Source organism: Indicator indicator, chromosome 19 (genome assembly GCF_027791375.1).
Source record: "Indicator indicator isolate 239-I01 chromosome 19, UM_Iind_1.1, whole genome shotgun sequence".
Lineage (NCBI taxonomy): Eukaryota > Metazoa > Chordata > Aves > Piciformes > Indicatoridae > Indicator > Indicator indicator.
In genome coordinates this window covers 128,957-156,659 of record NC_072028.1, presented here as the reverse complement: position 1 = coordinate 156,659, position 27,703 = coordinate 128,957, and the positions used below count along the sequence as shown (strand labels likewise).

At 41.6% G+C, this 27,703-nt stretch overlaps 1 protein-coding gene across 1 annotated transcript; it reads left to right on the top strand.

Annotated features, from left to right (window-relative positions):
- Positions 1 to 131: 131 nt before the first annotated feature.
- On the top strand, positions 132 to 27,649 carry CEP89 (centrosomal protein 89). The gene is made up of 19 exons (XM_054389476.1): positions 132 to 170; positions 1,913 to 2,019; positions 3,188 to 3,343; positions 3,936 to 4,137; positions 5,233 to 5,338; positions 6,104 to 6,132; positions 7,269 to 7,323; positions 7,860 to 8,078; positions 8,415 to 8,557; positions 8,874 to 8,924; positions 9,640 to 9,723; positions 10,651 to 10,758; positions 11,712 to 11,823; positions 12,868 to 13,048; positions 13,874 to 14,041; positions 14,642 to 14,783; positions 15,436 to 15,525; positions 21,869 to 22,038; positions 27,412 to 27,649. Exons 1-19 carry the CDS (start codon positions 132 to 134, stop codon positions 27,647 to 27,649), a joined length of 2,400 nt encoding a protein of 799 aa, XP_054245451.1.
- Positions 27,650 to 27,703: the final 54 nt, after the last annotated feature.

Sequence of the window (27,703 nt, the reverse complement as noted above, 5' to 3'; positions counted from 1 at the left end):
AGGCGAGTGTTGATTGGCTGAGCGCAAATCCGCAGCAAATCGGTGGCGCAGTTGTTACCTGGCGGGTCACGACGGGAAAGCCTCCGCAGCGGCGACAAAGTCGTTGGCAAGCGGCCCCCTGCCCGCTCTCGATGGCGTTTAGTTTCAGGAAAGGCCGGAAGGGCCCCTTCGTGAGTACCGCTCCGGATAGGGCGGGTCATGAGGCAGGGCTAGCGGGGGAGGCGCGGGGGGCCGTGCCCGACAGGGAAAAATTAAGTCCTGGGCACAGAAAAGGTGTCCGGAGGCCGGGTAATGGTGCTCTTCGTTCGCTCAGTCTCGGGCCTGCCCGTCTGCTCCAAAACCACCTGTCTTTGGCGGGACAGGTGAGGTGTTCCCGCACTCCTTTTTCTCCAGAGAGGCGCAGGCTGGAGGCCCCAGTGCTGAAGTGTAGCTCGCTTGCTTCCAGAGCTTGCTGAGGTGATCCTCGAAGCACAAATTCACTGCCCTCAAGTAAACTGGTAAAAAAGTTCATAGCGAAAGCTTCGAGCAGCCAAGAGTGGTAGGAGCGTCAGCAGCGGGGCAGTATTATCTTCTAACTGACTGGAAGTAATTGAAGGATTTTATTATTAGAATGAAAATAAACCATATGGATCTGTTGTCTAACTTACACTGTGAGACAACAAGCGTCCTTTTAGCCCAGCTGTATTTCCTGGTAATGACAGTAAAACACCCAGGGTGAACAGCCTTCAGCGAACAAAATGTGCACACCAGACTTAGAATATTAGAAAGCAGTGCACTTACAAGATAGAACCAGCTAAAAAGACAATCTTTGTAATGTATGACTTAATTACTTGAGGCGACTACCCATAAAGACAGAAGTATTTCCTGGTTACCTGGTCGTTAACCTGGTAGAGAAGACAATTGAAAAATAATTGAAAGGGGGGGGGGGGGAAAGATCTCTGTAGCAGAAACTCAGCCTCTTTTACTCCATTAAAAAAGTAACATCTGTCTGAAGGTGATGGACTTCATTAATACATAGTATTTTCTGATGACTAGAGAGAGAACAAGAAGCAATGAGCACAAATTTAAACTCAGAAAATTCAACTTAAAACACAAAAATAAATTATAAAAAATACTGTGAGGGTGGTTGAACACTGGAACAGGTTGCCCAGGGAGGTTGTGAAGGCTCTACCCTTGGAGGTAATCAAAAGCTGACTGGATAGGATCCCAAGGAACCCTCTTCCCTTTCAGCACGAACCTGGAGTAGACAGTCTCCAGAGCTCCCTTCCAACAACAAGCATTGTATGATGCCATTCAAAGTACTTCTTGTAGGGAACTATTGTCCCAGTTTTTCTGAGCTGGCATTTAATGTTATCCTTTTAAAAAGAAAATATTGGGTTTGCTACTAAAAGTGATTAGGACTTATAAATACTTTTAAAATCTAGGTTGAACTTTTCTCTGCAAGACTTTTGTCTTGATAGTTTTGTTCTTCCATGCCATACTGCTATGGCTGAGGGTTCTTCTGACAGCCATACTCTTTCGACAAGAAAGGGACATTCTGTTACAGTGATGCAGGACTGAAATCCTTTTAAAAAATTCTCTAGTACTCCTTTTTGTATATATACAGGAAAAAAACAAACTTCAGCTGAGCAAGTTAAGGTTCCATTTTTTTCAGATTGCAGTGTAGTGAGTAGAAAACCTACATTCCTGGATCTTATGTAAATTATGTTCCTGACCTTCATTAGGAGTTGTTTGTACATGCTAAAGAGTTAAACTTGGAACAATTTCAAGTCTTCTGTTTACATTGCATGTAATTGGTTTTGGTTTTTTTCATATTATTTTCATTGTTAGTTTTACTGCATATTCAATTCTGTGGTTTTTTCATTGTGATCCTTAAAGTCATTGTCAACTAATTTTATTTTAAATTGTTTAGAAACATATAGCCCGTGGCCTCGTCCCTGCTGCTACCATAGCTCCTAAACCTGCAGTTCCCCGCACCCCTCCCCCTCGTAGTCCAAACCCTTCTCCAGAAAGGCCCAGGTAGGTTTTGAGTTGTTTGGGGGTTTTTTTGTGCTTCATAAACTACAATAGCATACTAGAAAAGCTTGTTTAAGAGTTGCATGTCCTTGCTGCAGTATAAACACAAATATGTTTTGAACTGGGGCAGCACTCTTTGAACTTGGAAGATAGCTATTTCTCTCCTAACCATGCTAAATCGTTAGGCCAATGACCATTATGGTTATGCAACTTAGCAGAAATTTTAGTCAATTAAAGATGATTGGACTATTGAAAGTTAGGGCCATTCAAATCTGACTACAGTAAAGTACAGCACTGTGTCACTGCTAGTACTGTGAGTCAGGAAATACAAATGTCTTAGAAAACCATCAGTTAAACATTACTGTTGTGCCATTTTATTGTGTATTCAAAAAAGCAGGGGCTTGGAAACCTGGCATATAAAACTCTGTTAGACTGGATTTGAGTTAGCTATACAGGCAAGGTCAATGAAGAGAAAACACAAATTTACTTTTCACTCCTAGTTTCTTACAGTTTTTTTTCCCCTCTATGCTTAGTTTGATTCTAGTTGTTTCCTATGGTCTTTCTAGTGTCCGTAATGTCCCTATTTCATTTCATCTTCCTTTTTTGACCTCCAGTTGTCATTCCTGTTACACTCCTCACCATTTCTCTCCTTAAATCTTTGTTCCTACTTGTTTTCTCTTCAGCCTTCTGCATAGTCTGCAGCACTCAACAAATAGACACTTCTGTCTGCTTATGCTTGCCCTAGCTTGCAGTGTGCCGGTGTAAGAGTCATCAGTGGAAGGTTCAGAGTAGGGAATAATGGAAACTGTGAGACAAAATAGCAGAAGGTGGAACACTTTCAACAGTGCCAGGTAGTATGGTTATGGCTAAAGTAAATGCTAAGATTGTGACTTTTCAGTGTCAGTTTTGGAATGTAACTAAGTGCGTTCCATGCCTTTCCTGCATGTGAATTGTGAATGCTATTGGATGGCTGTGCTGCAGTAGCTCGCCCAGTTGTGCATGTTGCTTGGGGAGTTCATACTTCAGTTGATAACCAGTCCCTTAGCACTTGCACTTTGTTAACTGTGGACACTGTGCTCTGCTGAAGCTTTGAGGACATCTTGTGATGCAAAAAACTATAAAGTGTGGCACAGAGAGAACACACAGCTCTCTTCCATCTGTTTGCTTCCAGATCTGCTCTAGCAGCAGCTGTTTTTGCAGCAGCACTAACAGGGCGCACTGTTGCTATTCCTCAGCCTCGGCAGCGATCACTTTCAGAAGGTGATTCCACCTATGTGGAGCAAGAATGTTTTGAACCATATGCAACAGTCCCAGAGCTCAGGATGGGGTAATGCATACTTTGTTTTGATAATCTTCTCTTATAAATAGAATCTGTCAGTGATATAATTTCACCAAAGAATTACAGAAGACCCCTGCTGTTAGAGCCACTTTGTTCTCACCACATCCTAAACTGGGTCTGAGTGTCCACAGTCCTTACTCTGTTTCCCCTAAAGCGCTGTCATGCATACAGTCTTCAGAGAGGAAGATTTGGATTGTGCAGCAGTCACAAGTAAAACCAAGTATTTTTTCTGCCGAATGACTATCAGACAAACAGCTAATCACTGAGGAAGCATCTGAATTACATGTCAGATATTTTCTTTGTGCTAGATAATTATTTCAGACTCTTCTTTTTGGTAGAACTGGCAGCCTTCTACCTCTAATCTGCCATTTGTATTTTTTAAGGTAGAGAAGATGTAGCTCCAGTGTTAATGTTCTGTTTTAAGCATACTCATAGGCTAGATTTCTTGTTTGCAGCTGACCAGCTTAGATGCTGTTTGGACTTGATACATATATTGTAAGACTGATGGGCTTACTACTAAGTGTTTGTTTGGAAGAGTAAGCAACACTGAAAGAGATTTTAAACTGCTTTCTACTTACAGCACTGACTGGAAACTTGATGGTAGTGACAGATCCTCTCTGCAGTCTCCAGAAATCTCAGGTGATGATGGTGAGGATGAGGACATGGATACCTATGTTTCAGACACTAATAAACAGGCAGAATCCAGCTGTCAGAGTGATAAGAAAAGGGGAGAAAGCTGTAGCACCAATGCTATTTATGCTGTTCCCTGCAAAAATAAAAAGGTAGGATTTCCAAATGTGTTCATTTTTTCATGGTGTTTTAACATATTAATGCAAATGTTAAATATTTCTAAGGCTTTTCATTCTCTTCATACTCCTCAGACATTTTTTAGATGCTTGCTTGCCTTTGTGGTTCATTTACTCCTGCGTGAGTTAGGTTGGTTTGTTGATCCTCACAGATACCATATCTGATTATGAGGAGTCTTTTCTTAGTAAGAAAACGGTGGTGTCGTGTGTAATTATTGTGCATAATTTAGTTTTGTAAAATATCCAGTACTTTATGTTGAGCATGATAAATAGTAGATTATTTGCTAAAAGCACTGGAACTTTACTTTGAAATGGTGAAAGTTTAGTTAACAATTCAGTATTGTGCTAATGAGCAGAGACCCGTCTCCTTGGAGACAAGGAGAGTCCGAATCAGTCAGTGACCTTGTTACCTTGAAGACCCATGGATTTTTCTGTGTTACAGTTTTGGATTGTCTACCCAGCAACGAGTAGCTCAATACTCCTAAGGCACATCTAAAATTCACTCCAACATGACAGCAAAATTTAACAGATAGGAAAAAGTAAATAAACAGTGAAGAGGCAATAAAACGCTATGTATATGAAAGAAATCAGAACACACCTCTAGGACAGGAGATAGTAATCTGCAAAAGGAGAAAAGGGAATGAAACTAAGAGTGAGTGGAATATATGGGACACTGCTATGCAATCAAACAAGGAAAACAGTGTCAAACATTATTGGTGACTCCTTCAGTGCTGTGAGGTGGTAGGGGAACGATCGATCATTTATTAAGAGCAAGTTGAGATATGACCAAACAAGCAAACATGGGATAATTTCACAGGTTCCTGTGACTGAGTAAAGTGACAGGCAGTATTTGCCCTGTGAACTAAATGTCTATCAGTTTCCTACCTCCAGTTGATCCTGGTAAAGTTTAGATTTTATTTACAGAGCCCTAAACTAAAAAAAGTATGTATTATGTTAAAATATTGGAGCACAATTCTGTGACTGCGTGCAGGAAAGGTTTCACACAGATCAGACAAGGGCTGTTTTACAGTGTTACCATGATTTAGATAGGCTCATCTTATTTTCACATAGGAAGAGTTTCCACCATCTCCTAGTACTAATGCTGAAGAGAAAGAAGTGTCTTCTCATGAAACTGAGGTTCAGGTGCTGCTGGGTGAGTCAGACAACCAATTAGAAGGTAAATAAATTCACTTTAGGGCAAAATGCTGTATCTTTTAATACTGTGGGCGAAAATGGGGAGTTTTAATAAAATAATACTATATGCTAATGATCCATTCCTTTATTTTGAAAAGGGCAATGAGAGAAATGCTCCTAAATACTTTGCCATTTCTGGTAGCTACAGAAAGTTAAAAACCTGTGTGAAAGGGAAGATGGGTCTGTATTTGCTGTCTGACTGAACCTCCTGAATATCCACTATCAGCCAGGAAATAAAAAAAAAAAACAAAACAAAACGTGTGCTCTCTGATGTCTAGTACAGTCATTCTGCACTACGTTTCTGTTGAGATGCGTGCCAGAATCAATCCACTTTGGAAGCTGTTGGACTTTACTGTGCTCAAAAAAATTAGGAAAAAGGAGGAACTAGCAGTGTTTAAAAAAAGAAGAAAGATAAAGATGTAGGAGAAAACATTTCTAATCAGCCATTTTCATGGATAACAAAATGCCATGTCTCAAAGTAAGCAGTTTTTGATATAATCAAATGGCATGGTACTAGGATGGTTCATCTTCTCTACACAAGTTGTATCGTTCTTGACACCTTCTCATATCTGGTCGTTAAGAGGAAGATTCTGACAGAACATGATCATCAGTCTCATCTGTCACCCTAAGCTCTGAATGAAGCTTCATAAATAATGTCTTTGCAATAAGTACTTTCATTGGACCATTGCATTAGGGCTTACAAATGCTTTTGTTTGTAACTGACTGAAAGATGTGTTTTTCTTAGCAGAGGACCAACATCTTGGCTTGAATTTAAAGGTAAGACTTGTATGAAGGATAATCTGTGACTCATTTTGAAAAAAAACAGCTGATAGTTTACAGAAAAAGAAGAAAATTTACTTAGAAGGAAACTAACTTACTGCCACTGGGGAACCCTTTTCATTTGGAGTACAAGAATGGTATTTTGCCAAATAAGACTGTAAAGGTAAACAGGCCATAGCAAAGGCAGACTGGGTTTTTGTTGGGTTTGGTTGGCTGGTTTGTTTTCATGTATCTTCTGTGGTTCCCTGGTGTGAAAGAAAGAAACAGAGTGGGAGATACCTTGTTATATCAAGAGATGGCTCTTACTGATAATTTTCAAATTTTCAGCCTGGCCAGATTTGTATCTAATTTTCCAATCTGGGCCCATCTGACTGTTTTCATAAACTTGAAAAAGAATATCAAAAGTTCAGTTTATCGGGTCACTTTGCTGGAATATTACTTAGAAAAATGCTGTGTTTTTCTATTGTTAATATCTCTCTCGTTTTTTATAGTTCATGACTACATAGTTTTTCTTTTCAAATTTTTGGTGAGTTTTGATTTATTTAGTCATCAGTGTCTTGGTATGATAAATTACGTGGCATCGTATCCTTACAAGAGCTTCATGCTGTTTCATAAAAATAGAAAAAATAGGTTGGTTTTGTAGTTTCTTTTTGTTTTCATTTGTTTTGTTGGTTTTGTTGGTTTTTTTAACCAGAAAAAGGAGAACAAAGTTCTTCAACAAAATGCTTGAAAAGCATTTTACATTTTAATTTCCTTGCTGATTCTCAGTTGAGGACTGAAAACTCATACCATAATTGACTATTCTAAAGACCATCCTGTCTGGAGAGGAAGCTTTTTAAATTGTTTTGAAGCCATAAAATTGTTTTGAAAACTGTACATCTCTGACAACTAAATACAGTGTCAGCAGTTTCAAGTGTCCACAAGTGAGTGATGGCAGTGGTGACAAAGCGATACCAAGATGGGTATACTACAAGTCACCTCATGTCAGTAGTGAATCCAACCTTAAATTTTGTTGATATTAAAGAAACTGCTTCGAAAGTTCTGTTTAAGTTTTCCAGCAGTGATGCTGTTCACAGCACTTCAGCAAGTGTAACTGTTACAGCACATTGTGTCATTTTTTATTTCTTCACTAGGAAGAGAAACCATTAGCTGAGAATCTGACTCTCAAGAAACCTCCACCCTCCCCAGGTATTTGGGCTGTATGAGCACTCCCCCTAGGGAGATAAACATTTGAATGGGATCATTATTACTGATGCCACAATACACTCCCCACTGTGCAGACCTAACATTTTACCTTTGTGAGGTCCCTGAAAAAGCTGCAGTCAGTCACAGATCACTGAAGCCTGTTCAGTGGGAAGGAGGGGGCAAAGCTTTCATTAACACAGGTCATTAATGCAGGAAGGGGTCAGGAGCACTGGGTGGTGCATGCAGGGTATAGCCACTTTGCTTAATGCAGTGGATGTTTGTCTCACCTCTCTTGTCACCCTGCTAGAGAGAAGGATACTGCAGACACCTTATTTTCACTTTAAGGAAGGAATGTTTTCAGTCTGAGAGAAAAGTTGGGAACTTTTTTTTATTCTCTCTGGCCTTACCTTCTGGGAGCCATAAGCTGATTTGTGTCTTAGAAAGCATCGCTGGTACATAATGCTAGTGTTAGGAAAAACGGATTCTAACTTGCTGAAACCTGTACCCAAGTCTGAACACTATTTAACTGGGCACTGCAGACCTGTCTGCTCGGGCAAGGCAAGCACGGGAAAACCTGACTAGAGAAAAGCTCAGAGAACTGCAACAAGAAAACTGGTGTCTGAACAAGGCATACCAGGCTATGGTCCAACAATCTGAGGGAACAAAACATCAAATGGAAGAACAGCAATTAAAGATGAAGAGACTAGAAAAAGAAAACAGAAGACTTAAAGAAGATGCAGAGAAGTCACATAGAGAAGGTGGGAGAAACACAGAAGCTCTTCTGTAGTTACTTTGATTTTTCTGATTTCTCACACCCTGTTCCTGCAATAGGTATCCATACAAGTATCTATGCAGAACTATTTTCTAAACAGTGTTTATTACATTTGTAGAAATTTCCTCAGAGAATACTTTGATGATCATGAAAAAAACAATTACTTGGCTGTTTGAAATTTGATGGCGTTTTGTCAGTAATTTCTCACAGGATTATTCAATTACAATATTGTGAGAGTTCTCTTAGGATTCTAGCTTACAAATTGTTGTGAACATTGCTTAAATTTTGATTCATCTTTCTTGTTGGATATTTATTTTAATAGAGGAGGCTACAGAATTGCTTTCTCTCAGACAGCAAGCACAAGAACTGGTAGATGAAAACGATGCTTTGAAAAGGACAGTCCATCGCTTAAATGTGGAATTAAGTCGATATCAAACTAAATTCAGGCCATTGTCCCAAGAAGAGGTAAGAATCTGAAATGTCCCATTGCCTTTCATTCACCTTTGAGTTTTTAAGACTTTTTTCTCCAGATTTGCCACAAAGTCTACAAATGGCATAGGGCTTTTCCTGAAGTTTGAAGTAACTGTTCATCATGAAGTCTAACTGTAACGAGTTAGGCTTTCACCTCTATTAGTAAGGTGCTGAACTTTGAGTGTATGTTGCAAGTGCGACAAATGTAATTAGAAACATAACCTTGTTTTAGATGTTAGTTGTGACTGCAGTAGACAGGAGCTTTAGAAAGCAGAAAGCAATTTCAGTATTTTTTTTAACTCCACTTTAGCATCTAAAACGGAAAAGCTTACCCATGAAAGGGCCACCACCACCATGGCTGGTAAGTAATATAATACTGTCACTTACCTGTTCCGTGCTTACCTGCTACTAAAAGAAAACAGCATCCTTTCAGTGAGTGTGATGGTAGGAGTGGTCACAGGTCCACTAGCTGCCTACAAATTCCTGGCAAGGAAAAGACAAATAGTGTGTGAAGCTGAATGAGTTTGTAGTATGTGAAGCAATTTCTCCTTGAAGCGCTAATTGAATCTTAAATTTTCCTTTCTCAGTGTTATTCAGAGCTATACAGAAATAGGGAAGCCCTTCTTCTGCTCTGCTTTTTTAGCTATAATACCCAAGAAACATATATATATGTACTTAAAGATGCAGATTGCAGAGTGTAAAAATTCCTTTCCCACTTAATAATGAATCTGGGCTAAATTTGATTATTATTAACTGTATTCACTGTAGTTTCAGTTTGATTTTGTGCTCAGTTTGCATCCACATTATGCTGTGCTGCAAATAGTGAAAAGTAAGAGCTGCTTGTAATCTAGCCTTGTCCTTTCCACATCTTGCTCCTAACCTGGCACCATTAAGTGCTTCCGCAGCATCATTCTGTGTATGGTGGTCTGTGCGCATGTATAAGTCCTGCTCCTTGCAAGGCATATACAAAACACCCTGAATAGCTTTTAAAACTAGTAATATAGAGCAGGGGAACTAAAAAATATGAGATTATGGTTTGTAATTGATTTGCATGTTTTTTTTGTTTTGTTTTTAAGTTGGATATGAAGTATTTGTCACCTCTTCTGTTGGCATATGAAGATAGAATAAAAGAAAAGGAAGATTTAAATCTTGAACATGAGGCAAGTTGCCATTTAAAGAAAATATACATGGCAGCAGAAATAAAAGACTGACATTTTGTAGAAGGGAATTGTCAGAGCAGTTTTCTGCCTGAAATTAAATGTTACTTTGTTTTACTTTTCCATGCACAGTTACTGTGCTGTTTTACCTGCTTGGCTTGCTTGGTTTTGTCATGCTGTTCACAGATGCAAAAGCAAGCATTTCACTGAGAGATACAAGACTTGTGCTCTCTAAATAGAGTAAACCATAAACACAGTCAGTGGTAAGAAAAATTTACTACAGTCGCTCACAGTGGGGACTCAGTGCCCTGGATAGCTGCTCTTCCAGTTACAGGCTTGGATTTTGTGGCAGAGGAATATTTCTTTCTAGATATCTAAGGAGTGGGTACTAAGGAATGGCAGCTCTTTTTGCTCTTTAGAAAGTTTGGGGGGTTTGTCACTGAATCTTTGAAGAATGGTGATCTGCTTCAGTGCAGAACTGCCATAGTTTTCCAAAGTAATTTATGTCCCTCAAATTATTAAGCCATAAAATGAGCAGAAAATGCTGAGGGCTTTATATGAGTGCAGATTCACTGTACTATGCTACCATACCCATCTTCATGTAATCCATACTGAAAACATATAGTACCATCTAGTAATTTCCAGAATTCATGTTTTTGATCCATATTTTGAGGATCTACACCTTGCTTAATTCAAACAACTCTTAGCAAAAATGCGTTCAATTCAGACATATGAAGTATTCTTAATGTTACTGGATGGAGGAAGCAATTTAGAAGGATGCACATCTGAATGATAGATGAGAGAACTGGCTGTTAACAGAAGAATGAGAAGGTACTTAGCCATGAGTACCCATAAACCTTTTTGATGATGTGAAAATTGAAACAAATCCTTACCTCTAAAGAATTTCACATGGCATCCTTTATTTTACAGGAGGAAATGAAGAATTTTAGAGTACGAGTTGAAGAGCTGGTAAAGGAGAATGAAGACCTGCATGAGCAATTAAATAAAGTTAACTGTATTACTCCTACAGAACGGCAAGTTACATGATTAGGAATTACTTTAAAAGCTACTCATAATTTTGCTTGTTGGGTGCAAACTTTGAAGATTACAGGTCTTCAGGAAAAAGTTTGTTCTCCTTAAGCAAATCAAGTTTTGCTGAAGAGCTAATAGAGTTACGATTTCTGTCTTGTTGGAGCAATGCTGATCTGCAATGACTGAAATAATTCCAGAGTAAAGATCAAATGGTACATGTGCAGTTTTGCAACTGAAGCCAACTGTAATTCAGTCCCAGACCTTGCAGGTTACACCCCTTTTATACTTCTGCTAAGAGGAGAATGTGCTGCTGGCAGCAGCCTCAGAGAGCTGGGACTGTTTTGCCCAGAGAAGGCTTGGGGGTAGCTTGGTGTTGTGTATCTGGGACTGAGGGGAGGCTGGCTCCTTTCAGTGCTGCCCTGGAGCAACCAAGATGTGTTGGACACAAGCTGAAACACAGGAGCTTCCCTCTGAACAGAAGGAAGCAGTTTTTCACTGCAACACACTGTCCAGATTGGTTCTAGAGTCTCCATCCCTAGAGGTATTCAAAAGACAACTGAAAGTGGTCCTGAACAGCCTCTGGGTGTCCCTGGTTGAGCACAGGAACTGGACCGGATGACCTCCAGAGATCCCTTGCAGCCTCAACCATTCTATGATGCTACAATTCTAATGCATACTTTTTTTTCCTTTCTTCTATAGGGAATTTTTGCTTTAGATGTAAATTATTTTAAATAATGTTTAAAATATTTGACTATATGGAGGGTTGTGAATTCACATCTCTAGTAAGCTTACCCTGGGTCCTGCCATTGCTTTCAGTTAAGGTTTTTTATTTGCCTTTTAAAGGTTTCAAATATAATTTTAGAAGTTTACATTGTTGGAAGTCAGTTGTGTTTCTTCTTTGGATGTCAGTTAATATTTGGATGATGTTTGATTTTTAAGCCAGTTACCATTGCAGGCAGCAGCTGCAAACTCATGCCAAACTGGTCTTGGAAGAAAATGGGCTGTTGAGGGAGCAACTCAAAATTCAACAAGCTAAAGCAAAAGACAGTCACAGACAACACATGCAAGAAGGTAAAGTGCTTGAGTTGCAAATCATTCGAACTATACCAAAGATGGTACTGCAGGTTTGTTTGGGTGTGGGGGTTTTTGCTGAATTGGTGGGCTTCTTTATTTCTGGTTTGGGATTTTTTTTTGCTACTCCTGTGTTATGCCTACAAAGTGTTGGTAGATGCAGGTGACACTACTGTGAGACCAATCTCTAGCTGTCAATTGACACTGAAAAGAAACGTCAGTATCACCCATTGGTACTAAACAGTACACTTCATTGTGACTTGCTTCCTCTGAAAAGGTGACAATTGGTAGCTGCAGTACTCTCATTTTCATAGTCTAAGAGCACTTTGACCTTCACAAGTTGGCATTTATGAGGTATTCTTTGCTTATTTGAACATTAATTTTAGAATTTGTAGGGTGTCTTTAATCTGCCTTGTAACCAATGCTTATCAGTTCCTACAGTTAATTCTGGGTAGCAGTATTTGATTTTACACTTCTATGATTTGGTACTGCTTACATTTACATACATCTGTAAGTAATAATACCTATTGCTGTTTTTTCAGAGGTTGAATTCAGAACACTTGATATTCCTCTCCTGCCTGTAAATGCTATTCCTAACCAAGGTCAATTTTTCTGATGATTGATTCCTCTGGATATTTCTTGTACATAGCCTTCTGAATGGACATTAGAAAGACAACAAATGTGTTATAATTTAAAACCCCAAAACTGAAAGTAAGATTTCTTACTGAAGTTTAAAAAAGAAAAATTCAATCTTAATTCACAGACTAGGATGTTCTGAAAGATACTTAATTATGTGTAATTAACCCAAATCACTGTTGAGAAAAGTTTCCTGAAGTGAAAAAGTCCAGTTCTGAAATGTTTTACTTGTCTGCTACCTAGTTTCAGAAGTACTTCCTTTCTGCATGTAAAATTTCTGTGTTTAGAAGGTAGCAGCTCCTCCTACAAACAACCTGGAACTCAGGTATTACTGCTTTAGTTGGGGGTTCTCTAAGTGATTGTATTAGTTCTGCTGTACTTAGTTTTGTTGTTTTTTCTTCCCAAAAGCTTCAAAATTGATGAAACAGATAATAATCTTAGAAGAAAAGAAACAGAGTCAAGAAGAAGAGATAGCAGGGTACCAGAAGCAGTTGGAAGCTTTGCGTTCTACTTGTGAAGAGTTGAAAGCCAAACTGGAGAGCAGAATAGCAGCTGAGGAGCATTTTGCTTTAGTGAATGATCTCAAAAGGTATGAGCTTATTTATGGTGTGCAGAGAAACTGTTCTGCAAAGCATTTGTGTGAAGCTGCATTAGGGTAGGTAGGAGGCAGGTGGAAACTTTATCCAGGTAACCACCCATGTACAAAATGAAAGGTAGAGCAGTATTTAAAAAATACTCTCTTGCTTTTTATAGACGACTGAAAATAGAGAAGAAAATCCTAGATTTAGAGACAGCAGTGGAAGTGTTTCTACCATGGAGTACATGCTGCTGAATGTACCTTTTTAAATAGCAGAAGAGGAAGCATTAAAACTAGTGTTTTTGTCCAATTTATGTACTGTCAGCACTGTTTGTAAAACATTTTCAATCTTTTGGTCTCATCTGTGGGAAAATGTCTGAAGGATCCTCAAATTCTAAACTAAATTTGTCCAGTCTTTACAATGTGGAAGTACCGGGAAACAGCACAACAGAAAAGTGCTGCCAGGCAGCAGTCTGCAGAGTAATATTTAGACATTCTGTAACTATGTAAGCCTTAGGATACTGCACGTTCCTGGAAGTTCTCAGACCTTGTTTTTGGCACTGACAGTAATTTCTTTGGGAAAAAAAAAAAAGAAAAGGAAGGGAATACATTTGGACTGTACAGGAAATGCTTATTTATTTAAATTCTAGTTCAAGTGCAGTCAGAATGAATTATTTGAATAATTTGGTTTGTATTATGCTCAATTCATAATTGAGCTCTGATGTCAGCACTGAACGTACAGCACTCTCAATGTATCTTCAGCCTGTCTTACTGTGACCCAACTCTGCAGTGACCTAGGGCTATAATGGGGTGGTTCTGCGGTCTTGGCTTTTGCAGCCACTTACAGCAGGAGCAGGAGAAAAAGTACTGTGAGGTGGAAGATCTGATGGGAAAAATGGCATCATTGCAAGCTCAGAACAAGAAACTGCTTTTGGAGAAAAACAACTTCATGGCTGACAAGGAGATCCTGGAAGCCAAGATGGAAGCGACACAAAAGACGAACAGGTCACATCCCTTTCTCATTTGTTTACATGGAATTACTAACAACAGAGGGATATCTACAAAAACAGACTGACATCCCGCAGCTTGCCACTTCTACCACTTACAGACCAAGTGTTTCCTGAACACATCTTTGTCATACCTAGAGGCCTGGCTGTTGAGCAGTTTTGCTGAGCTTTGTGTTTCCATGCACACTGTGCATCAACGTGTGAGTTACGAATATGTCTTTAATGCCAGCAGTTAGCCATGTGAATGAGTCATCTACTCACCTGGAAACAGCATCTTCTGCTTCTTGTAGAGCTCCTGCACCGAGCTGGGCTCACAACACTTTAAAAAGTAAAAACAGCATTACTGTTCTATTCCTAAGAACTGTGAGCTGGTAGCCGCTGCATGAATTGGCGTTATTCACACACCTGTACATCCTGTACACCTGGTGTACAGGAAAACAGCCCCCAAAAGTGGGCAACAATACTTTGGGCATTGCAGATCTTTTGAGCCAATGCACATTCGATTGTCTGAGACTCTACCAGTTGATTTGCACATGGTATACAAGTGCTGTTATTAATTCCTAAGTTGAAGATTTTGATTTTTCTCTTAATTTTGTAGGCGATTAAAGAAGAAAATAGGTCTTTTGAAACTGCAGTTGGAGGAAGCAATGGAAAAAGAAGTTACAGCCCATCACTATCTGACAAACCTTATTGGTTTGGTGGAGAAGATAGGTCAGGAACGTGATCATCTTATTCTGTTGGTAATTATCTTTAAATAATTAACATGACTGAATTGATATTTTATACAATTACCATCCTACTGGCACAACTTACTGTTCATCTGAATTATCAAAAAAGAAAGATATTATTTTGGGGGTCAGATTTAGCTGTTTATTTCAACAGACTTTTGCAAATAGGGTAAGAACAGCAACAGGTGATTTTCTAGAAGAGTGGTTAAAAGCAACTACCCCAGTTTCTGGCAGTAACATAATTAAGCCTTAATTCACATCAGCTTTAGGGTCTACAATAGTATAGAGCAAGTTTAAAATAATGTTTTAACCTGATTTCAGATATTGGCTTCAGTTGTCGAATCTACACATACTGAAATGTAGCACAGAGTCATACATTTCTTTATATACACTTCTGAATCTTGAAGTAGTGGTCTGCATGGGCCTTCTCCTGTGGCTGCATATGCTGTGATCCTTTCAGAATAAAACTGTTTCAAGGTATTATTTTGTTAATGAGATCGGATTCAGAGTCAGTTGACAAATTACTGATTAGCCATTAGAGTAATTTTCAGGATTCTTTTTATATCTTGGTTATTCAGACTGTTGGTGCTCAAAACAGTGTATGCATTTTGTATACCCTTTAAGGTAGTGATTACATTTAGCTATATATACTGCATGTTTGCAGGCCAGGTGCTTGGAGAATGAGAATCAAGGTGTTCTCAACAAAATAGTGGAAGGCAGTCTACGCTTAGGAAGACTGGAAGAAAAAGTGAAGGTAAGCAGTGTTTTAAGCAAAATGCTATGTGTGTTTCTAACAGTGGTTTATCTGTGTCAGTGTTTTTGTGAAAGACTTATGAATCATTTTATAAATAGCTTTGGAAAAGCAAAATGATTCATCATTGTAGCTTTCGCAAATACCATTTTCTGTTGTGTTTATACATAGTGTGGCACCAGGTCTTTGCATCAACATCATTGCCTAGAGAATTATGCCTACTTGTAAAAAGTTGTAATTCACACGTCAGTAGTAGCTCATTTTTGTTCTGTAGTGTCACACAGTTTTTCTCTCTCCTACTTTTTCGAGGCTGTGCTAGTGCTTGAAGCTGAAGTCTGTTACAATTAGATTAAGAACACAAAACTACCCTAAGTGTACGGTTACCATCAATTACTTCCACATGGCCACAGGGGAGGGGATTTAGAAGCTCAGAGGCTGTTCGAACATCTAGCTTAATTACAGAACACCTTGCAGGTGATCTTTACAGCTCTCAACAAATACAAAGCATAGTGTGTAACTGCAGTGTAGCACCAGGTATTTGGTGCTGCTATAATTGTTTTTACTGTAAACTCAAAAAGAAGGAGAATAATATCTGATATATTGGGTTAAATACATAAGTAACAGCTATCACTTTCAAAGAAGCTGTTTTGTCCTCTTTGTGCAGTTTATCCTAAAGCAGAGTCTCCATACTTGCACTTTGCTATTCAGGACCTATGCTGCTATTCGTGCATCAAAGGACACCAAGATGCCCCACCATGCTATCAGAGACCAGCTCCTTCTGCTCTTTCCCTGTAAGGATCAACACAGCCCAGAATTAGCAACAAAGAAAATAAGCCAAATTGTAGATATAAAGAGAGCTATAAACTGAAAAACAACTAGAATTTGCAAGGAACCCTTCATGAAACACCTAACTGCATAAATGCAGATTTTCTGCGATTTGATACATCTGTGACTTCTCCAGTGGTCAGAGAAGAACTTGGAGGAGACAGAGTTGTGATGGTTTGAAACTGTCTTTTTAATTTTTCCTTGCAAAGTTCAGAACAGAGAAAGTGAAAGAATGTAAATAAGTCACTATTGGGTGTAAGAAAGCAAAATAACGATTGTTCTAAACACTTCCATTGGATAGATAGAAATGCTTAAGAACTATTACCCAAAACAAAGTAGGCATTCTGCACATTCTGCGTTCTGCAGTGGGGGCAGTTGCTGGGCTGTCTGGCTGCTGTTTCTTCTTCTCTTCTGGCTGAAGATAACATGTACTGACCTTGGCAGCTAAGTTAACAACTTTCTGCTCTAACTAAACTCTGCTTCTCTGTCCAGGGGGGTCTGGGGGGGAAGCTCCTGGGAGAGGGAGGCCCCTTTGGGAGGGTCCCCTTGGGGGGAAGCAAAGGGAGCTTGGTTGTGCTTTTCTGTTGATTGTATATATTTGTAAGTGTTGTGAATTTTGTATATTTGTACATATTCATTGCATTTCATCTGCTTGTAAATACAGCTTTTCATTTGCTTCCAGACTGAGCTAGCCTGGTTATTGTTGGTGGGGAGGGGAATTTCAGCTCACACCGACACAAGAGTATTTACACACTGTACATGCTGTGCATTTTAGGGGCGAAGCCAAATACAATTGTAATAAGTCCTTCTCAGCCAGCAGCTGTTAATGGAAACTAGGAAAAAGGCAGCCTGTAAATAAGTTCTTAAGTATTACTGTTTCTATTAGCAAAAGTAAGACTAATCTACTTGCAAAATGTCTTTGTGGTTATTTTTTTTTTGTTAGTAAAGCAGAGAGCACAAACAGTCCCAAAACACCTTAAAATAGCATGTACTTCTTGGTTACCACATGAACTGGCCTTTGCTAAAAGCTAGCATGGTTGATGTCTTTGCTGAAAACACCTCTCTTTCTTTAGCACCTCCAGTCAGGTAATCCACTTGGCTCAAACAGAAGCTTTATTCCTTTGGTCTCTGCAGCAATTTGTGGAAAGTTATGGAGATTCTTTTGTTCTATATATAAAAGAAGTATTCTCATAAATCTGAATAGGTGGGCAGGCTTTTAGTTTGGTTCTCTTTAGTCACAAGACTTTTTTGATCCCCATGTGTAATGCAGGTCCTCAAATGGGACAGGCTGCATTACACACAACGCTTTTTCAGGTGCTGCTGTTAAAAACTGAGGTGAAGGTGAAAAGGTGAAAGGGTTCTTCACTTGCAAGATACGTTTGCCTCCATGAAACTTGAGCAGCAGCTTCCTTTAGGGCTACAAACTTGCTGCTTAGTTAAGTGAGCTAGATAAAAGTCTCATGAAGCCTGATTCTGTCAGCTAGAGGAACAGCACTGTCAGCTGCTTCAGGAAATGACAAACAGGGTGGCCGCCCTGTGTTGGTTACAGGCTAAAGCTCTCCTGAGCTATTTAGGTGTAGTCTGTCTCCAGCAATAAAAGTATATAAACTGCATTCATCTTTCTGGAGGGGTGGTAAACCTGTCAAGAATGTGTGCGTTAGCTACTTCTTACCATAGAGAAGGTTGGTTTGCTTTGGTTTGTAGCCATCCTCAGCTATGTCAGTGAGATACAAGATAAGAAATAGAAATTATATCCTCTGAATTAGACCTCTGGGGTTATGATGAGAAACATACTTCTAGTCTACAGGTTTGAGTTACTTGAAGTGCCTCAACAGAAGCCTGTACCCTGTACTCTTTAGACATAGCTGGGTATCCTGCTACTGTTTGGTGAAGTCATGGCCTCCTATCTCAAAAGGCACAAGCTCATCCAAGACTGATGCACAGGGTGTGTGTGTGAAAAGAGGCACTACAGAAGTTGTTAGGGGAGGAAAGAAGCCAGGCTGGGTGTGACAGCCCTTCTTCACTGGCAGCCTCAGGGCAGCAGCCATTCAACAGGCTGGCCTACTTAGGAAAAGCTGCTTTGGAGACCAGGGGTTTGTGTAAGTCTCACTGCAGAGGGAAGATGAAACAAGGTAACTTGAGGCATCGAGTTCCTTATGGGAACAGAATACTTCATCATACCCCCCCCCCGCCTTCAGGGTAGGAGAGATCTAAGAAATAAACAGGTTGAAGAAGTAGAATAAGATAAGAATAGGCTAAAGAATAGAGATAAGAATAAGGAAATATTCCTGTATGAAGTTATTTTCAGGTAATTCCAGCTTTAAATTTATTTCACCATATTGGATTGGTTTGCAAAGTGTTTTATGTTAGTGGTGCTCATAAAGCAAGCCTCAGCTAACAGACATTTCCTTTTCCCTTTCTGTGGCTTTTGCATGTAAGGGCCTCTACATTTTACCTACACCCTTTTCACAGAAGCTGAACAGAGGTTTTAAGAAACAGAAATCAAGTCCTGACCAGACCAGCAATGCAGTGCTTGTCATCAGGGGACCCATCACAGGGCTCTTATGTAATATTCTGTACAGACAGTTTCCCTGGTCATTGTTCTCTTTTGGAAGGGACAGTTCTAATTTTTGCTGGTAAAAGGTAAGAGAAAAGCATGTTCATGACTGACAAAAATAGCCTCAGTGCCTCAACAACAATCTTAGGATGAGATCACTCCATGTGTTGTGGGCAGCACACGGAGCCTGTGCTTATAGAAATGATTTGTTGGTTCTCTGTCCAAAATTCTCCAGTTTGATTTTAATTCAGTACATGAGGTGTGAAAGGATTATAGTGCCCAGGAGTACAGCCTCCTGAAATGACTTTGGAAGAGTGTAAATTATGTCCTCTTCAGTACCAGCTGCTGTAGCCAGCATGAGTACTTGCTGTGTACCTGTGATCCATCATCTTGGGCAGACTACCCTTTGCAGCTGCAAAGGAAAACAGACCATTTCCAGCTGTATGGTACCACCCTCTTCCTGAAGATTGTCATCTCCACCAGTCTGTTGCCTGCTAGCTGCTTCACTTGAGACAAAACTAATAGGAGGCTGTTGTGAACAATTCAAAGGTGGTAACCTGCCTTGAAATACCTGTAAGTGTCAGCAACTCAGTTTGTCAGTGTGCCCAGAAGAACCCCAGCCTGGGTGTGCTCCCACAGGCAAATATGGAGGCATCTGGGCACTCTTCACTCACCCTGATGAAGTTCTGCTGAGATAGCTTCTGCATTCTTTTGTGAGACCCCACCTTGCATACTGTGTCCAGTTCTGGTGTCCCCAGCATAATAAGGGCACAGAGCTGTTAGAGAGAGCCCAGAGGAGGGCCACAAAGATAAACCAAGGGCTGGAGCACCTCTGCTGTGAGGCTAGGCTGAGGGAGCTGGGGGTGTTCAGCCTGGAGAAGAGAAGTCTCTGGGGAGACCTTAAGAGCTGCCTTCCAGTACCTGAAGGGATCCTACAGGAAGGCTGCGGAGGGACTCCTCAGGAGGGTGTCTAGAGACAGGCCAGGGTGGGGGGAATGGTTTAAAGCTGAGGCAAAGCAGGGTTAGACTGGAGCTGAGGAAGAAGTTCTTCAGTGTGAGGGTGGTGAGACTCTAGAACAGGCTGCCCAGGGATGCTGAGGATGCCTCCTCCCTGGGCATGTTCAAGGCCAGGCTGGATAAGGCCTTGAACAGCTGAGTCTAGTTGAGAGCTGTCCCTGCCCATGGTGGGGAGGTTGGATCAGATGAGCTCTGAGGTCCCTTCCAACCTGAGCCATTCTGTGATTGTATGATTTCCAACAGACTGCACTACAGTCAGCCACAGGAGAAAGATCAGAACTACACATCCCTCCTGTCCAGTTTACTGCCCAGGTCTCATGAGGTCAGCAATGGTGCCTTTCTGCCCTCTGTGCCCCTGGGATTTTGCAACCTCTCTGTGCATGTGACAGGTGCAGCTGGCAGGAAAGAGCAGATGCTGAGCCAGCAGAGGCAGCTATGGGATGTGCAGGAGCCAGGCTTGAACCAGCTTGGGCAGAGCACAGCTTGAAACAGAGCTCCAGCTCCTGCATGATCAATGACTACTAGGTAACAAAATGGGTTTCAGCAGTACCAGGAGCTGCTTTCTTTATCAGCTCTTTATGTGCCAAAAGGAAGCTCTCTCTGGTTCCTAGAAATAATTATAGGCACCTGCCCTAATGGGAGCACTGCAGGATCCTTGCTGGAGCTGGTAGGGACACAGAGAGGTGAACATCCAGCAGTTCTCCTGTGCTCTGCACTTCCTGTAGGCTTGCTCTAAGCCACTGTCTGCTCAGAGAAACATCACAGGCACAAGCACCTCACTGCATTTTGAGAACCTCAATGGCAATGTAAAAAGTTGAGTAATGTGATCTTGCAGGCTTCTAACATTATGGGTTTAGAATTGACAGGGAAAAGCTAGGAAACAGAAGTTGTGGAAGTCAGCCTTAAATATTGAACAATTAATGTTCTATGTTACTGTCACCATCCTAATACCTCCAAAATGTAAAACTCCAACACAACAGATTTTACAAGAGCTAAAAAGAAAACAGTCTGTGGAAGGGATTACGTAGCTTGCAGCACCTACCTGAAAATGCCTTTTTTTCCTCTCCTCCAAGACATGCTCAGTCTTCCTGCTGGGATTCAGATGAAGATAAAAAGCTTCATAGGTAACACCTTACATAAAACTTTACATTAGCAAGACATTAATAGCAGTATTTCCAAAGCTTCACTAAACAGTTTGCAGTCGATGCTTCCTTGCCAAAGGTCTGTCCTGTACCCTATATCAAACATCACATTCTTGCAGACACAGTAATAGTTTAAGCATTCTGTTTATAATCAGGAGTAAAAAGCTAATATTAGATCCTACTGTTGCTTTTGTTGAGAGCAGCAGCATGCAGCAATGTGTGACAATGCACGAGCTGCATTTTTCATTTCCTTGTGGGCTTGGGTAAGGAAATGGGGCTGCTGTTTCAGAGTGCAAAGTCACTGGGCACTGAAGGCTGCCTTCACTTGGAAGTTCAACCAATATATTTGGTCATCACTGCTAGGAAACAAAACACCACCTTCAAGGCGTTTTAAAACATGAGGCCACTCTTCTCCTCAGTGTTGAGATTAACCAAGCCCCTTTTGCATGGTACGCATTGACCAGTGTGATGGTGGACGAGGTGAGCAACGTGCTGCAAAATGTAGCTTTTGCCCCTTGGAAACCAACCTGGTTTTTGCAGCTAGTTCTTTTCACTCCTAAGACAAAGCCCTGGCATGGAACTCATTGCCCACACTGGGTTTAGGTGTAGAAGAAAGTGCAAGTGCAATATCATGAACTGAACAAATAGGTAAAAACCCTGTAACAACCTACCAGACACAGTCAAGGCAGCACTGGTGTGCAGATTCAACTGTGATTTAGTAGCTCTGGCTATTGCTTTTGAGAGTAGTGAGTTGTCATTACTTCACACACAGTCACATTTTTGCTGTTCTCTTTAATCCTTACAGGTATATAAAAAGAAAGCAGCTGGGAAGCTTGGAGATATCAGTCTCAAAATGACTGAGCAGGAGCAGGAGTTTGCAGGGAAGGCTGCTCAGTACCAGCAAGAGCTGAAGCACCTCCAGCGTCTGCTGCAGGACAAGCAGGAAAGCCTTGATGAAGTGCTGCAGCAGAAAAGGTCAGGCACAGGCAACAGCACCTAGTCAGATCTGGGAGGTGAAAGGGATGGGGGATGCAGCTCTAGACAGCCCAAGCTCTTGCTTTCTACCAGAGCTGTAAGGTACAGTCCAGGTACTTCTTACAGCTGAGGAGAGGTAATTAAGCAGTCATTTTGCAAGTCACCTCTGCCAAGGTGAAATAATGACAATAGAAACAGAGGGTTGGATATTATTTACCTTATGTCAGCACAATGCCTCTCCCTTACTTTATACAGTGCTATTAAACAGGTGTGAGGAGCTGGGAATTGTGCAGTGAACATCATTCTCCTCTCTGAAGTCTGCATTGAGAAAGCAGTACTTTGTTTATTCCACAGTTCTAGCTGTCAGTGTGGCCTGCAGCCCAGGTCAACCCATCCTGGGCTGCATCAAAACAAGCATGGCCAGGGGGTGGAGAGGGGGATTCTGCTGCTGCACTCTGCTGTGAGAAGGATGGGAAGAGAATTTGTCATAGGGTTGGTGGCAATAGGACTCTTCAGGAGTTAGGAAATCATACTAAGCCTGACTTGGCCAGTGCCATGAAATTACTGATCATCACAATGATCTCTCTGTACTGGTAGTGGTGAGTTTTCATGTAAAACAAGGGAAAATGCCACTTCAGGCCTGGAAACAGCAGAGTTTCAGTGAGACACTGCATCAGAGAGGAACAGCCCCATCTTACTGCTCTGGGCAGGACTCTAGCAAACCTGGCCCAGGGCAGGGCAGGATCCTGTTAGTACAGCACACCCAGAAATGTTCCTGCAGATTACAGTCTTTGTTTAGACACAGTAGCAGTATTCATAGGATCACAGGATATTAGGGGTTGGAAGGGACCATCAAGATCATCAAGTCCAGCCCCCCTCTCAGAGCAGGGCCATAGAATCTAGCACAGGTTGCACAGGAACACATCTAGATGGGTCTTGAAAGTCTCCAGAGAAGGAGACTCCACAACCTCTCTGGGGAGCCTGTTCCAGTGCTCTGTGGTCCTCACAGTGAAGAAGTTCCTGCTTGTGTTGAACCTCCTGCGATGTAGTTTATATCCATTACCCTTTGTCCTATCACAGGGTGCAATGGAGAAGAGTCTGTCCCCTCCCCTCTTGACACGCAGCACTCAGATACTTAAAAATCCCCTCTCACCACCTCTTCTCCAGACTAAACAGCCCCAGGGCTCTAGGCCTCTCCTCATAGGGCACGTGCTCCAGTCCCTTAATCATCCTGGTAGGTCTCCATTGGATTCCCTCCAGCAGATCCCTGTCCCTCTTGAACTGGGGAGTCCAGAATCGGACACAGTATTCTGGGTGAGATCTCACCAGGGCAGAGTAAAAGGGGAGGAGAACCTCCCTGGATCTGCTAGACACACTCCTCTTAATGCACCCCAAGATCCCATTGGCCTTCTTGGCCACCAGGGCACATTGCTGTCCCATGCAGAACTTATTGTACATCAGCATTCCCAGGTCCTTCTCCACAGGGCTGCCCTCTAGCAGATCCCCTCCTAACCTGTACTGCTGCAGTTTATTCTTCCTTCCCAGATGAAAGACTGCACTTAACCCTTGTTGAACCTCATTAGGTTCCTCTCTGCCCAGCTTCTTCTGCTGTTTCATTTTTTGTTTCTTCCCTCCTCATTCTCTTTTTAACAAATATACATACAAAGTAAGGTGGGCTTCATAAAACATAACCAAGGTGACTTTGAAATGTTCTCCCCTTCTGCATCACCTTTCACCTGAGGGCACAAGCTAGAGGCTATACTGCTTACCCTTTGCATCTGAGGGAACAGACTTTTTCCACTTAGTTTTCAAAAGGGAATGCATATAGATGGCATGGTTCTTTTGATAAATAACAGCTTTTAAAGCTTCTAAAGATACACAAACTTTACCTTCCTCAAAGCTGCTTTGTAGAGCCTGCTCAGTAATTGCAGCCTGTTCGGGAAAATTCACAGCAACCTTTTGCCTGAAGCAAGAGACAAGAAAGCAGAATCAGTTTCTGGCCTGCAGGCAGCTGATAACCATGACAGTTTTATTGTTTACAGAGTAATCTTATCAGTGACTACCTCCTGCCTTTCTTTAAATGTAATACACTGCATGTTTTAGATAAAAACCAAAGCTGTTAATGTGGCTCTGGGTCAATAGCTGGGTTCATAAACGCCTCAAGTCTTGTTCCACAGGACACTTACCTAGGCCTTGTCTTGGTCTCAATGCATTTCCTAGGCTTCTGCAGAAGAACAGCACTTGGAGATAGGTGCAGCTCCTGTACTTTGGATGTCAAGTGCAGGTTGGAAACTCTTAGTCATGAAACTGCCTCGACCTGTCCTCAGAAGAGGGTCACTGTTAGAAAAGCCTCACAGCTGTTCACAGGTGAGGGAGAGGAGCTGTGTTAACCTGTAAGGTTACCTATAAAATAGGAACCGTGATAAAAATTGATCCTTCTGCTAGGACTGATTTAAATAAACTGTTACAGGACAGGTGAAAGTTTGGTTCTTGAGCCAGCAGCCCCAGGTAAGGCTCTCAGAGATGAAGGCTTAATGTACCGAGTTCACTAGAAGGCTCTGTCTTCAGTGAGGTCTGTCAAGCAACAGTATAGCATTGGCCTTTTACTTATTCTCACCAAGATACAAAACCTTGCATTTTAGCTAAGTTAGAGATTGAATGGAGTTTTTATGCATACTCATTTCAGTAACAATAGACTACATTTGTGAAAATGAACTTAAGGCTCTCTGCCAAGAGATATCTGGACACAGGGCACAATTACTGCTGAGTGTGGATCTAGCTTTATGTTTAGAGCAAGACATGCTGGAAGAGATGAGGCAGCTGCTGTAGGCACAAGGGAGCAGCAAGGATTACCTGCCCACCTGTCATCTCTGCAGGGCAGCACCACAACAGTCACAGCCAGGGATGGTTATGTTTGCAGAGCCTGAAGGAATTTCCTGGCATGATCTGAAAAGATGCAAGAAAAAGGTAGTGAGGGCTATTGCCCAGCAGAGCATGAGATCCAAGGAAAAGTACAGCCCACCAGCAGCTGTGCTGTGTAAACCAGGTTCCTAAGGTAGCAGGGAGGTTGTGACTGGCAAGAATAAACACCCCCCCATGCACCCCTCTGTCGACTCTCTTCTATTTTCATCAGGTTAGAATTTTAAAACAAAACAAAAAACCCCACAGATAACCCCCCACCCCACTCTAACTACAGTTGGGTTGCAGCTGCTACTTCTCACCTGAAGAAGAGCTGAGCTCTAAGTGCAGGATGACACTTCCCAGCAGCTGTGCTGTGCTGCATGCAGAGCCAGGGGAAACGCAGGGCACTCCCTTGCCAGCAGTGTGCTGTGGCTGCTCCTTCCAGAGAACACTTTCAGCTCTGCAGCTCTCTGCTCTTTAAAAATTCATTCTCCAAGAAACATTCTGGTACAGCACTACCTCCAATGGCATCTGTTTCCTTGCTACTAAAGTGATTTTAACTACATGGATGCTTCTAAAACTGATCTCTTGGAACTTCTCTAAAACAGATGCCATTGCCAGTGAGCTGAACCTGTGGACTGAAAATGAGCATCCATATGCTGACATGCTGACGGCATTAAGCTACAATTCAGTGATCTTTAGTTTCGTCATCTTACTTCCAGTTTTCTCTGTCAAGCTCAGCCAAGCATTAACCATGAAGCAGTCTTAAAAAAAAAAAAAAAAGCTTGGTTTTCACAGATGAAATAAAGTCTATGCAATGTTCTGCACTGCAGTGAGGGTAAACCAGACTTACATAGTCCTGTGCAGTCTGCACACAGACTCTGTTTGGGGTCAAGGGGCAAGAAGAAGCAGGAGCTTTTCCCTTTCAGCATCACAATACAAAGGGCCAGAGTCAACCAGTGGGTGAAACTTGGGACTGCTTGTTGAAAGAGTTCCATTAGGTAGCTTCACTCTTTGTGTCTCACATCCCCCAAAATGTCAGCTGAGGATAAGAAAAATGGCCTTTGTAAAGTGTTTTGAAACAATTGCTGAGTAACTGCTAGTGTTAGATGCTCGCCGTTGGGTTAAGGTTGTTTCACAACATCCTTTGTGAGAACAAAGTCATCTTCAGTTTTGACATTTCAGAAGCGAGAGATTACTACCTACTATTTGTGTAGCTAAATGGAAAGGTCCACCTCATGAAACGTAGCCTGGCACAGGCCTGGGCAGAGGCTTGGGCTGCTCTTAGAAACTATCCTGCTTTCATCTGCCTTCTTTTACTTTAAATCCATTCTTGATGGTTAATGATCTCCTCCTCCACCAAAAGTTCATTCTAAGCAATATGTATCAGGATAATCTTCTTACAAGCTTTTTCTGTCCATCTTCTATCTCTATATCCAGCCATAAGGCAAAAGACAGAATGAGCCAGCACTGTGTTTGGGCTGCATTTCACCACCTCACTCTCAGTGTTACTGCTCACCAAGGACTCTACAATACCTGCTGAGGGGACAGCTTCTAGTGTACACCCTTTGGCAGAAAAAGAGCCTGACAGCAGTTAAGCTCAAGACATTGGTGTTTTGTATTGATTTGTTTCTCAGTTTTAGAATCTGGGAGGAGGCTTTGTGTAGAAGACTGCCTCTTATCCAGAGCTTCAGCTAGTGGCTTGAAGTGACTGTATCAGAGAAGCCTGGGGCATTCAGGTTTGCTGTTCATTTTCCATGCCACGACTTTGTTTTCCAGGTCAAATGACCTCAATTTTCTTACTAGTTCGTATTCTGACATACACAGAGATGAGTCAGAGGAAACCCAAGTACTTACTTATCCTTGGCCAAAGAGAACTTAGTAAAAAGTCTGTGGCTGAACATCCTGTATCAGTAAATCCTGGCAGCTGCCACGTTTGAAAAGTAACCTTTTCCTTGCAAAAAAACACACAAAGTGAGTCATTCCTTTATGCTTGGGCAGTCAGAGAGAGCAGCCCACAAGGTGACAGTGCCTCAAGGGCTGTCCATCATCTTTGCTGCACCACTTCTCTTCAAGCTGCACAGCGAGGCATTACCTGAGCCCCACATCTGACACTGGGTTTGATCAGAAGCTTTCAGCCCCAGTGGCAGCTGGCAGAAGGGACCGGGCAGCCTGCACGTGCCAGGGCACAGAGCTGCCCTCCTGGTGGAGCCCAGCTTGATGGACAGTGGCACTCAGGCACCGCTTTTTTGTATGGACTTCACAAGTGCATGGGTCCCGTTCTTCCCCCCAGTCACACCCTCTCACCATCACCTTTAGTGGCCATTTAAAAAGCAGATGAGAACAGATTTCACTCAGCTCATTTCAAGTATTACATCCATAGCCTCTGCAATCTGCTTACCCACATGCTGTAGTTGTGTACTGCTGAAAAGCTCCTTCAAAATGAGGATTTCTCTTCATTTTTTTTTCTAGGAAAGTTGAAGGGGAACTTGAAATCATTTGGGAATCCACATCCAAAGAGAACCGGAGAATGAGAGAACTCCTGCATAAATCCCTGGGGAAGAGCCACAGGAGGAACACGGGCACAGGTCATGAGCCATGCTTAGATGAAGTCTCCCAGAAGGACCTGGTTTATGGACATGATTTCAGCTATTGTGATGTGAAACCTCCATCCCCTACTGAAAACAAAATTCCTCAGGAATCTCTGTGATAATAAAGACTTCACACATCTCATTCAAGAGAACTCGGTGCCTGAAGCTGATTT

What these genes read in the sequence shown, in the direction of transcription:
- CEP89 (XM_054389476.1), top strand. Translation starts at nt 132, where the DNA reads ATGGCGTTTAGTTTCAGGAAAGGCCGGAAGGGCCCCTTC. An exon ending in AAGGCCGGAAGGGCCCCTTC is followed by an intron (nt 171 to 1,912) that starts GTGAGTACCGCT and finishes TAAATTGTTTAG; the next exon opens with AAACATATAGCCCGTGGCCT. An exon ending in GTGATCATCTTATTCTGTTG is followed by an intron (nt 14,784 to 15,435) that starts GTAATTATCTTT and finishes GCATGTTTGCAG; the next exon opens with GCCAGGTGCTTGGAGAATGA.